Source organism: Meles meles, chromosome 4, assembly GCF_922984935.1.
Source record: "Meles meles chromosome 4, mMelMel3.1 paternal haplotype, whole genome shotgun sequence".
Taxonomy (NCBI): Eukaryota; Metazoa; Chordata; class Mammalia; order Carnivora; family Mustelidae; genus Meles; species Meles meles.
Window position 1 is genome coordinate 21,990,732 of NC_060069.1, and position 12,039 is coordinate 22,002,770.

The following is a 12,039-nucleotide window of genomic DNA, read 5'->3' on the forward strand; positions in this document are numbered from 1 at the left end:
GCAGTGAGAAATACATTAGAGGGGGAGCCCCGGCATCCTTAAAAACTACTGTGGTTGCTTTCCTTTGTGGGCCAGGGACAACACGGAAACTACAGGATTCTGATGAGGATCATGCGACCCCAGAGGAGCAAAAGCCAAATGACAGCACTTAACCACCAGCGACAAACTCAGGGCATTTACCATAAAGGGTGAGAGAGATGTACTGTTAATTAGAATGCCTTGGCCCATAGAGATTTTTGGTGGTGGTTAACTGACGAGGGTGTTCCTGAGAAGGAAATAGGTGGTCAGTTTACTAGATTATTCCTTAGTCTAAACAACAGAAAAGAAACACTAGGCCTGGTAGACAAAACAAAAACAAAAACAAAACAAACCACCAAAAAACAAAACAAATAAGAAAAACAGCCCAAAACCAAAACAACAAAAAACCAAACTGATTTTGTTGCTGTTGCCACAGTGGAGAGTCACAGACTCTCCTATAGTTTCTAGACTTCAGTCAATTCAAAGACCCAAAGCCCTTGATTAGTGGGAAAGCTGGAACCCCTTTAGGAAGGGCCCCCGAAACACTGTTGTTAAGTATACGCTATAAATTTTCCTTCAAGCCTTGCCCAGAGAGACCTGCAGCCATTTATCAGAGTGACTGTTCACTGGGGAGAAGGAAATACACAGCCTTTCAGAGAACTGGACACTGGTTGTAAACTAGCACCAATTGCTAGAGTCTGATCGTGCCACTGTGGCATACCAATTGGCATGTATCTTTTGTTCGTTTGTTTGCTTTTGGGGAGAGGTTAAGTGTAATAGACCAGTATGACTTACAGTGGACCCAGCTGGTCCACAGACCTGTGGAATTTCCCTCCAGTACTTGAATGTATAATTGGAATTGCCACAACTGGCAACTGACAGAATCGCCGGATTGGCTCTCTGGATCTTAGACTGAGGAAATGTTTATATGTTTCGCTCTTTGATATGTTTCAAGTCCATGGAACAGTAGCACCTAATCACAGGCACCTAGTAACTATATGTCGAAGGAAGGAATGAATGAATGAACTGTATAAGATATGCGATCATAAGCTGCAAAACACTTGTTACTTTCTTCTCCAAATGCTTACACTTCATCTATAAAAATTTCTTTTCTTATTAACAATAGGACTTTCGTCAACTTTGATAAATGAACAATTTGCTTATCAGATAGCTTTCTGTAAATTATTAGATAGATAGATACTAGATAGATTTCTGTAAATTATTAATAGCCATTTTCTAATAGTGGATGCATCCACAGTGCCTAAGAGTCAATAATCTCAGACCTTGTGTTTTCATTTCTCTGAGATGTTCTAGTTTTAACCCAGCATCCTCAAGATTAGTGAGTGGGCACTCCTATTCTTTCTTTCCTGTAGCGAAGCTGTTCAGAACCCAGCTCTGTCCCTTTTCACCCCCACACTGGAGGGCCGTTTGTATTGTAGTTTGTTTTTAATGGGACACTGACAATGAGTAGGTTAGGAACCACAGGGGAAACCTGCCATATTTGCTTTTTTCTTTTTTTTTTTTTTTAACCCAATGACCTTTCCAGCCCTGCTGCTAAGCCAGAATATTCCCAAATATATGTAGTTGGAGAGGATAAAAATCAGCATTCATTCCAAGTGAAAGTCCCACAAAGTAGTTTTCAATAATATCAGCACCAAACTCGTTCTTAAGATGAAAAGGAAATAAAAAGCTAGTGCGCTAACCTGTGTGATGTAGATGATTTTGTGCAGCTGAATTAAGATCTGCTGAATAGGATCGCTGATCTGTCGTACCTTCCTCTGGGACACAGCAATCCCTGCAGACGCTGCGGATGATACATTCTGCAGTTAGTCAAGATCCTGGTTTTCTCTTTCAAAAGTGATATTAGTGAAAAATGGTATAAAATTCTGAAAAAAAAATTAAGCTAAGATCCTTATCCTACCAATGAAATAATATGCAGAGACCCTGTAACACTTCAATATTTTACAATATGGGATGCAAGCCTTCTCTCCTTTACTTATAAGACTGCTAAGTAAAATGACCATGTCACCTTTTTTAACATCTAAAAGACTCTTGGAAATTTTGCCGGCAATCATGTCAGGCCGTCACCAGGAGTCAGTGGTGCTTTGGATACTGCGACCTTTGAAAAGCTGGGCTTCAGATAGGTGCAGTTAACAGACTATCAGCCCGTTAAATTTTACAGTCATTATGCCTTAATACCATATTTTAAAACTAATTTTATTAAAACTACTAATGCAAATGCTGAACAGGCAATCTTACAGAGGAAAAAACAAAAAGAACAGAAACAAACAAAAACCAAAAACCAAAAAAGGTATCATTTGTAACCATCAAGGGACTGAAAGTGATTGTAACCTTTGATTAGTACGAATTTTCACCTGGATTTTTCTCCAGGTCTAAATGAGACACATTTCATAACTTATCCTGAGTTCTTATCATCCAGCCACACCACTTTTCACAGTTTGAGGCTAACTTGGCATCAAACTGCATATGAGCTGCTTTCTCGGCTTCAGTTGTCATAGCCACAAGTCGCCCATTCTAAAATTTGAGGAATATAAGACTCTAGATTAGCCGCAAGGCCACCTCTGACTCTTCCCACTCTCGGATCCACACTGGAGAAAATGGAAGAGAGACTTCAGGTATGTGGATGGATGGAATCCTCCCCCCAACCCCCAGTTCCTCTTGCTCTTGCCCTTCCTTGATGTGACCTATAGCGTGCTTTCTACAAAAAGCAAAGCTCTGAAGGCCCTCTCTACTTCCCTCCATACCACCTTGAGTCTGTAGAAAGTTCAGTGTGAACATAATCATTGCTTTAGCAACAGCTAAAATTTTGAAAAATAATTCTTATATAAATGCTTTCTGAGAAAGTTTGCCTATTTTACCATAAAAAATTGTTTCCAGAACATTCAACGAAAAAATTTCATGTAGTCATTAAAAGATTCAACCTGTTCTATTATAAGCATGTGACAATTTATATTTAGGACACAGACACAAAAAGAAAACAATGTTTAAAGAAGTACCATTTTCTTTATGGGTATCTTTACTGAGTTGAGAAATACATATAAAGAATTATCCAGTTCCAGCTTATCTGCATTTAATACGTTGTTTAAATGTTTGAAATGCAAAAGATTTACCTACCCTAGGCACTGTGTCTAAGTCCTTTTAAGCATCAATTACTTGACATTAGGATGATGTTTGATAAATTACCCTTAGGGTAAAAATGTGAAGGTAAGTCGGAAAGAATTAAAGTAGGTCTAAAATAGAAAACAGAATGCTGGAGTATCTGCTCCAGCCTGCAGAGATGGCCACGTTGTACGTATGTCAAATTTTCTATGGTTTCCTGTAGAAATGATTCTTAAAACGTAAGTATTTGTTTTTCTAGATCCATACCGAGAACTACAGACCGTGTAATGTGGCCAAAACGCTGTTGCTACAGGAACACTAACTTCACATTTTCTGAAGCTGGAGGGTTTGATCTTTTGGATCACCTGTGTGTTGACTACTCTATGTTTTTGATACGTGGACTTAACATTCATAGGGAACGAGTTAAAATCTCACAGCGTGGCAGAGAGTTCTGAGATTGTGATGACATTTTGAGTGGGATATCACACGGGTTTGACTCTACCTTGCCACAAGAATGTGCTCATCTGTGGCCCTAAACACAAAAACAGAGATGGTTAGCTAGAATGCCTGTCTTCTGAACTACTCAATTATGCAAAGCAACTTAAAATTTTCTTAAGACTTCTTGACCACTCTTCTCAGTCCCAGTAAATCTTGGTCATTCAAAATAATTTTGATTGTTCATTCTCTAAAAAAATCAATTTAAAAATGTTTAATTACACGTGTCCATCATAAAACAACCCAGGTATTACAGAAAGGGCTGGAGGTTCCCTGGAACGACCCCCCACCACCCTAGCGCCCCCCCCCCCCCAGAAGTGACCTCTGACATCAGCTTGGTGTGTTACCTTCCGGTCCCTTTTCTATCCATTTACTGTGTACTTTCAGAACAGTATTTTTCAAATGCTAGTTGAATCCTGAAAGCAGTTTAATGGGTCATGACCAGCATTTTGATAAATGGAATGGAATGACATGGAACAGGATAGAAGAATTTCAGAGTGCATCGCATACAGTAAGGGTCTGCTCAGTTGCAATATAAAATGTGTTTCCTGTTGAAGGTCATTTCCAAAAGAGTTTGAAAGCTACTATTGTAGAAGTCTAGTATTACCTCATGCTTTCTTTCTTTATTTCTCTCTTTTTAAATAAATGGGGACACATCATAAGGTTGTTACAATTTTTTTTTTTTTCTTCTTGACTCAGTCTGTCATGGAGATTCTTTTTTATCAACACACACCGTTCTAGGCCAGCCATTCTTTATAACCACCGTTAAAGAGTGCTACATGTTCTGCATGTGGCAGTTACTTTAGCCACTTCTGTCTTAGAGGGAATTTAATTTGCTTTCAGTCTCTCATGATTATACATGATGCTGCTGTGAGCACACAGGCACCTCATTGTGTCTAAGGACAAAAGGTCTCTTCAGGGAGATAGCAGAAATCAAATAGTTGGGCCCTCAGATACACATATTTCTTATTTTAACAAATACATATTTAAGTAGCTGAAACAATTTGCACTCTGACCGGAAGAGAGTCCATTTTTCTACACCTCAATCAACACTATACATTATCTAACTTCTCAGTTTTGCCGATCTGAACTTGTTTTATTTTGTGTTTACCTAACAGAAGGCTATTGAACTTCTTTGGTGAATTTCCTGTTTCTGTCCCATGCTTCTTATTCATAGTGATTTGTAAATGCTCTTTATGTAGTCTAAATACTAATGATTTTATTGTATTTTGTATGTTAAGAGTATTTTTACCCAATTTGTTACTTCTTTTCAATTTAAAGGGTATTTCCCATCCCTATCACCAGATTAAAGGTAATTTTTAGTCTTAGAGACCACCAGAACATTCTCTCAGATACCTACTGCTGCTGTAAAATGGCAAGACAGGATCCTAAAACCAGTTCAGCACTTCAGGGGTGCTCTGGCAGGATTACTGAGATGTGAGTAATCTCATGAGTTAGGATTGGAGGAAAAAAGGAACTCTGAGACTACGAATGATAGTTCTATATACTGGTTATACCATTTACAAACCCTCTTGATTTCTTGAACTACTTCAGCTAATCCTGGGTATGAGAACCATTAACCCCCCCTTCTACCTGATCAAATGCTCACAAATTTTTATATTTCCTTACATCAGAATGTATGTTTATTTAGTCCTTAATAATTTTAGGAAAACAATAGTGATAAAAATTCACATAGGTACTGTTTTATAAATTTTTATTGTTTATTTAAATATTGATAACTACCAAATTTGTGGCAAATGTTAGCCATACCATTCTGAGTTTTAAAGCACTCTCTCTCAATAAATCTGTCAGATCGGCAAACTAAAAATACTACGCTTCCTAACTTTTCACAAAAAACATGCAAACATAATTATGGTGATAATTTTGTCCTGAATAATTTTATTAAAATAATTTTTTCTTAAAAAATATCACAGAAGGTGATTATATTCCAATGTCAGTCATATATAGTATTCCTATGATTCATATAAAAACATATAGTTCCTACTACAAAAGATAGACAATATTTGGTCCTATTAAAATTTAAATCAAACCAAAGTTTAAAATTGACTCAATTTTAATTTCCTTTTCCAATTTTATTATAATAGTGACTTTAATTAGTGGATTTAATTTTAAAACTTCAGGAAACTTCAAAATTTCTTATAAAAGTTAATTTATTTAAAGGTATCAGAAATTTTTTAAAGTAATTATATTTGTTATCTTACTCTGGTGAGCATGACCCTAAACAGCATTTGTTTTTTCCACCTCTCTAGGGTAAAAAGTAGGAGAACCTAGAGGAAGACCAGTGATTTTTCAGCATGAACTTGGGGCAGACACTGGGATGGGTTTTACATATTCAGCTTCATCTAATCCTTGAAAACTTCTGAAGGGTAGCTGTTCTTGTCTCATCTTACAGATAGAGAGAGTAAGATTAGATGGGGCACTTGGGTGGCACAGTCGGTTGGGCTTCTAACTCTTGGTTTAGGTTCAGGTCATGATCTCAGGGTCATGATATCAAGTCCCACATGGGGCTCCCATGCCCAGAGCAGAGGCTGATTGGGATTCTCTCCCTCTGTCCCTCCCCTCACTCATGTGCTCTTTCTCTAAAATAATAAATAAATCTTTATTTTTATTTTTTTTTTTAAGGAAGGGTAAGATTAAGGAAACTGTCCAATGACATCACAGAGCAGGTGATGGCTGGACCATGAAATGAAGCAGGTCCTAAAACAACCACTGACTCAGTCTAGACAGGAGCTGAGGGGCTCCACTTCTCTTCCTGACTCATCACTAACACAATTCCTCTGGTTACCTCCAATATAAAATAGTATTTATGCTCCTTCCCAGGTCTCAAATACTATTTCTCTTAAAAGGGTCACTATTTTTTTTTTAATATTTTATTTACTTGACAGAGAGAAATCACAACTAGGCAGAGAAGCAGGCAGATAGAGAGGAGGAAGCAGGCTCCATGCTGAGCAGAGAGCCCAATGCGGGGCTCGATCCCAGGACCCTGGGATCATGACCTGAGCCGAAGGCAGAGGCTTTAACCCACTGAGCCACCCAGGCACCCCAAAAGGGTCACTATTTTTAACATGATGTTCTGTCTAGGCCTTTATACGTTTAATGGATTAAATATTTTTGGAAAGCATCTACATGTAGTAAACCGGAAGCATTAGGTCTTTGTAGTCTGTGCAATACACTCTCTCTGGTTTTTCACTCATGGCACATTACAATAGACAAGTTAGGGGTTCTTTCGTGGTGCTTTGAGACTTGATTTATGCTATATATCCAGTCTACTGAAACTACAATTCACAACACAAGCCCTGAAGCTGTTAATTACTACGATTTGAACAAAATATGGGTTCCACTTCAAGTTTGTAACCAAGCTGACCAAGATATAGTATAAACTCCTATTTTCTGAATTCTCTCTGCTAAGAGTCAGGAAATTCTGAACAACTGCAGAAGAGAACATTTTGGGTTCTGAAGAAGCAAGAAATATTTTTACTCTATGGATTGGGCCAAAACATATATTGGCTTCTCTGTATTTGACCAAATGCCCTGCTGAAAGACAATGTAACCCTTTAAATTTTAGTATAGTAAATCAGATTTGCTCTCACCTTTCTCCTTAGCTTCTGTAAAATGAAATAAAGTAACTGAATTATAGTTCAAAACCACAAATGTTCAACAATCTACCCCTACGGCTAACAGCGTAGAAGGCACCAGAAGTACAACAAAGGACACTGCACCTAAAAATGTTCATGAAAAGTTCACCCAGATAACCAGAAGATGGGGGATAGAGAGTTACATTTGAGAAGACTATGGAGAATTGGTAAGCCTTCAATAAGCAGAAGCATAGGACATGGATTTGGTGTGGGTGTGAGGAAAGGTATACATGAGCGGCAGCTTCTGAGCAGAAGGAACGGTTTTCAGCAAAAGCAGGAGTCAACTAAGTGAAGGTGTCAGCAAGTTGTCTAATTTATCTAGTGTGCCCTATAATAAAAAGGTACAGTACTGAGTATAGCTAAAGAGGTAGCCAGGCACTGTATACGATGGTGAGGAGCCATAAGGGAGACTGTGCTTCAGGAAAGGTGATCTCATAAGAAGAAGCCCAAAGCCAAAGTCAGAAGATCTGGTTTGGAATAGCATGTGGTAGTCATCTGCCCATGGGGAACAGATGCCAAGAACACTGCTGAAGACTGGATCCCAGTCACTGGGAGAAGGACATCCCATGGAAAGTGAGAGGGAAGTGACAGAGAGGATGATGACGACTGGGCTTGGGCATGGAATCCTTCCCAAGACTGACCAGCACTTCCACAAGCAGGTAGGAATTATTAGGAAGAGACTTGACAGTCCGCACCTAGTCACCCCCTTTCGCCTCCCGCCCGCTCCACTTCCTCCCACTTTCCCTGGTGGTACTTCCCACAGGATGGCAGGAAGCTCCATTAAAGTCTCAGCTTCTTTTACTCACTGGGTGATCAGACTCTTTCACCCCCTTTCATTGGACTCTTCAGAAACAAACTGTTTAAAGGCCAAAAAAGCAAGGCTACATTGAAGACCTTCCTTCTTTTTTTTTTTTTTTTTTAAGATTTTATTTATTTACTTGACAGAGAGAGATCACAAGTAGACAGAGAGGCAGGCAGAGAGAGAGAGAGGGAAGCAGGCTCGCTGCTGAGCAGAAAGCCCGATGTGGGACTAGATCCCAGGACCCTGAGATCATGACCTGAGCGGAAGGCAGCGGCTTAGCCCACTGAGCCACCCAGGCGCCCAAGACCTTCCTTCTTGAATTCTGGCATAATCACCTTTACAATATGCACCTCACATCCTGTTCATGTTTAATTTGTGCATGTATGAGGATTAGGGTTTTCCTCCCTTCTAAACGTGGGACCTCTTTAGTTACTTTTCCAAACTATAAAAATATAATCTCGGGATGTGTGAAGTCGAAGTTCCTAGAAGTGATTATATAATACCCAAGGAAGATGCTGTGTAGAGAATTTACTGCTACATCATTTCCTACACTTACTTTTGACTTCAGAAGCCTCCTATTGTCAAGCAGTGGAGTGTGAGGCTAGCATTGCCCAAGATGGGGTAGCAGAGAGGAACCAAAGAACAGAGAGAGTACATTTCTGGGCTTTAAAAAGGAATAGTCTAAGTAGAAGGCAAGAGAGATTCAAAAGAATTGTTGCCAAGCAACATTTCCCTCCCATCCTCCCACCCCTCTGGCATAAGAAAAGCTCTGAGGAGGGAGGACAGAAAGACTAGAAGAAAAGAAGTCTCAGAAGAGACTTTAGGCAGTCTGGGTGGTGGCAAGAGGAAGGGAGAGTTGGATGATGGAGCTCTCCTTAAGTTGGGGATTCAAGAGTGGTAGGGCTGTGGGCTCAGGTCCTGTAGGGAACGCTGACAACACTAGTCATGAGCTGTTCCCTGCACCACAGCAGGGAGGTAGGGTGTGATAGGAGAGATAGCTCTCCAGGGTGTCAGAGGCAGAGGGCCTGCTGAGTTCTGAAGTCTCCAGGCCCAGAGAAGTGGAGAAGAACCAGTCAACCCTCCCAGGCCCCTGAGATGGTGAACTGACAGAATGAGAGTGTGTGCCCTATAGAGGTCTTGCTTTCATTCATGGCCACGAATGAAACCATGTGGACTGGGAACTGGAAATCAGGCAGGGCCACTACATTCTTTGGATGCCAATGTGGAAGGATAATCGTACTCAGTAGTCAGATCAAATACCAGCACAGGCAGTCTCAAAACCCCAGTACCATAAGGCCAAAAATGCCACTCAGAGAAGAACAGAGAGAAGAGCAAGCCTCAGCTTGTCTAATTTTAAGTTGACAAAGAAATCACTAACACACTGAAATTTACCTATAAGGTAATTGACCCTGTGTTCTGATATGTGGAATGGGGCTCCATATAAGAATTAAGTTTAGTGTTGGGAAAATATAAGAAGTTAGATTTTTGGTGTTGAATCTGTGGCCTAAAAACAGCATATGCATTTGGTGTACTCCGAACAGCCTGACTTTTCTCCACTGACTTAGTTATTTCTTTTACGATGCTACAATGACTATGCTTGCTCCCTTTAGTCTTCCTAGAGGGAACATTTTTTTAAAAAGTCAACTCTATTGATGTAACCCAGATTTCTCAAGAAGAAAATACTGTGGTGCAAAAACACACTATGTTCAGCACTATGGATACAAAACGAATCAAGCAAACTAAAGAACAAAACAAAACAACACAGAAAAAAAAGATGGCACACCAAGCCCCATTCAATTACCTGAACAAGAAGAATTTATCCCAGTCATGGAGAATAGGCAAAATTATTATTGTATGAATCTCGGACAACATGCTAGAGCATTTTCTAATAATTCCATTTGATCCCATTCTAATGCTACTGGGTAATGTCCCAGTATACCTAACCAATAATTCACACCAATAAAGGTACAAGCAGTTTACATCCTGTAGTGTTCATGATTACCCTGCAGAAATTGATGTATTGGTATGACTTTACAGACTGATCAATAAGTTAATTACAAAAATATGTAGTTTTATTTCATCAGTCTTATGCTCAATTTAATTTAACAATGTTATTTCAGCTTTTCTTTCTTGACTAAACAAATCCTTGTTCTTCAAATGCTCTTGGAACTAGCTCTTTTATTCTCCATCTAGTTCTATCAATAATGGGTTAAATAAAACTAAGACACTTGCTAAAGAATAACTTTAAGAAGAATTGTGCTTTTGCATTCCGATACAGTAGAAAACAAGAAATAGTTATACAATTTTTTTAAATTAATTAACACACTCTCTAAAATATCCCAAATAATCTATAGAATCCACAGTGAGGAATGTCAGTTAAGAATGGGTGAGGTCTGGACGGCTGGGTGGCTCAGTGGGTTAAGCCGCTGCCTTCGGTTCAGGTCATGATCTCAGGGTCCTGGGATTGAGTCCCGCATCGGGCTCTCTGCTCAGCAGAGAGTCTGCTTCCCTCTCTCTCTCTCTCTCTCTCTGCCTCTCTGTCACTTGTGATCTCTCTCTGTCAAATAAATAAAATCCTAAAAAAAAAAAAAAAAATGGGTGAGGTCTGGGGCACCTGGGTGGCTCAGTCAGTTAAGAGTCTGCCTTCAGGATTCCACGACAGGGAGATTGAGCCCCCTATAGGGCTCCCTGCTCAGCGGGGAGTCTGCTTTTCACTCTCCCTTTCCTTCTGCCCTCCCCTTGCATGTGCTTTCTCTTTCTTTAATAAATAAATAAAATGTATTTTAAAAAGGTGGAGGGCACCTGGGTGGCTCAGTGGGTTAAGCCGCTGCCTTCAGCTCAGCTCATGATCTCAGGGTCCTGAGCTCAAGTCTCGCTTCAGGCTCTGTGCCCAGTGGGGAGTCTACTTCTCACTCTCCCTCTGCCCTGCTTGTGCTCTCTCTTTCTCTCTCAGTCTATCTCTCTCTCTCAAATAAATAAATAAATAAATAAATAAAATCTTATAAAAAAATGGGTGGGTTCTATGGGATACCTGGGTGGCTCAGTTGGTTAAGCAACCAACTCTTGACTTCAGCTCAGGTCATGATCTCAGGGTCCTAGGACTGAGCCCCATATCAGGCTCTGTGCTCAGTGGGGAGTCTGCTTCAGGATTGTCTGTCTCCCTCTGCCCCCACACCTGTGTGCACACTCATTCCCTCTTTCTCAAATTAATTAATTCATTAATTAAGAAGAATGGTGAGGTCTCAGCTATATGAGAGGGCAGGTGGTTGGTTAGCTAGAAGAAAGAGGTCTCTTGCCTCTTTCTTATTAATATTGACTCACCTGTTACTGTACTCAATATTCAAACTATCATATGAAAATAATTCAGAGGGGATTGTAAACACTCTGAAACTGTTTTTAAGTTCTATTAAAAAACATTAGTAATAATAGTCTGGAATTTGAGAGCCTTTGTCTTTCTCCATTGACTCAATTATTTTGTACATTGCTACAATCTATCCAAGCCACACTGACCTCCTTTATTCCTACTGAATGGTATTGTAGTTTTCTTCCCCTCCTTCCACTTAGCCTTCCCTCCTGGGCAAAAACCCCCAAGGCAGGGTTGTGGGCTACCATTTAATAGCTGATCTGCAATTTGCAAATTTTGGTCTTGGATTGGACCCCTCAATAACGTCCATGAGACTGAGTATCTCTTTGGAGAGAAGAACTTGAAAAAATCTACATCTCCAGGCAGCATTCACCTGCGACCTATCTCCTTTGGCAGGAAGAATTAGGAAGGAAATCACCACTGGTAAAAGAAATTTATTGCCTCCCACCGCTTCCCCAATCTTAAATCTAACATTAAAGTATCATTTTTCCCCATTCTTTAAGTCATCATAAGATGACTTATGCAAGTTGCTCTCAGTAGCAAGGATGAACAACAGTTTCTATTGTGGTAATATGCATCAGTTA

At 39.8% G+C, this 12,039-nt stretch overlaps 1 protein-coding gene across 7 annotated transcripts in view; it reads right to left on the bottom strand.

Moving 5' to 3' along the window:
- The window catches only part of NEK10 (NIMA related kinase 10), a 227,445-nt gene that overhangs the window by 32,241 nt on the left and 183,165 nt on the right, over nt 1–12,039 (bottom strand). For 5 of the 7 annotated variants that reach the window (XM_046002046.1, XM_046002042.1, XM_046002043.1 and 2 more), the window contains one exon: nt 1,722–1,822. In XM_046002046.1, the coding sequence (XP_045858002.1) occupies nt 1,722–1,822 (101 nt within the window). Of the gene's footprint in view, nt 1–1,721; nt 1,823–3,640; nt 3,671–12,039 lie in introns of all 7 variants that reach the window. The other 2 variants (XM_046002044.1, XM_046002049.1) reach the window with 1 other exon arrangement.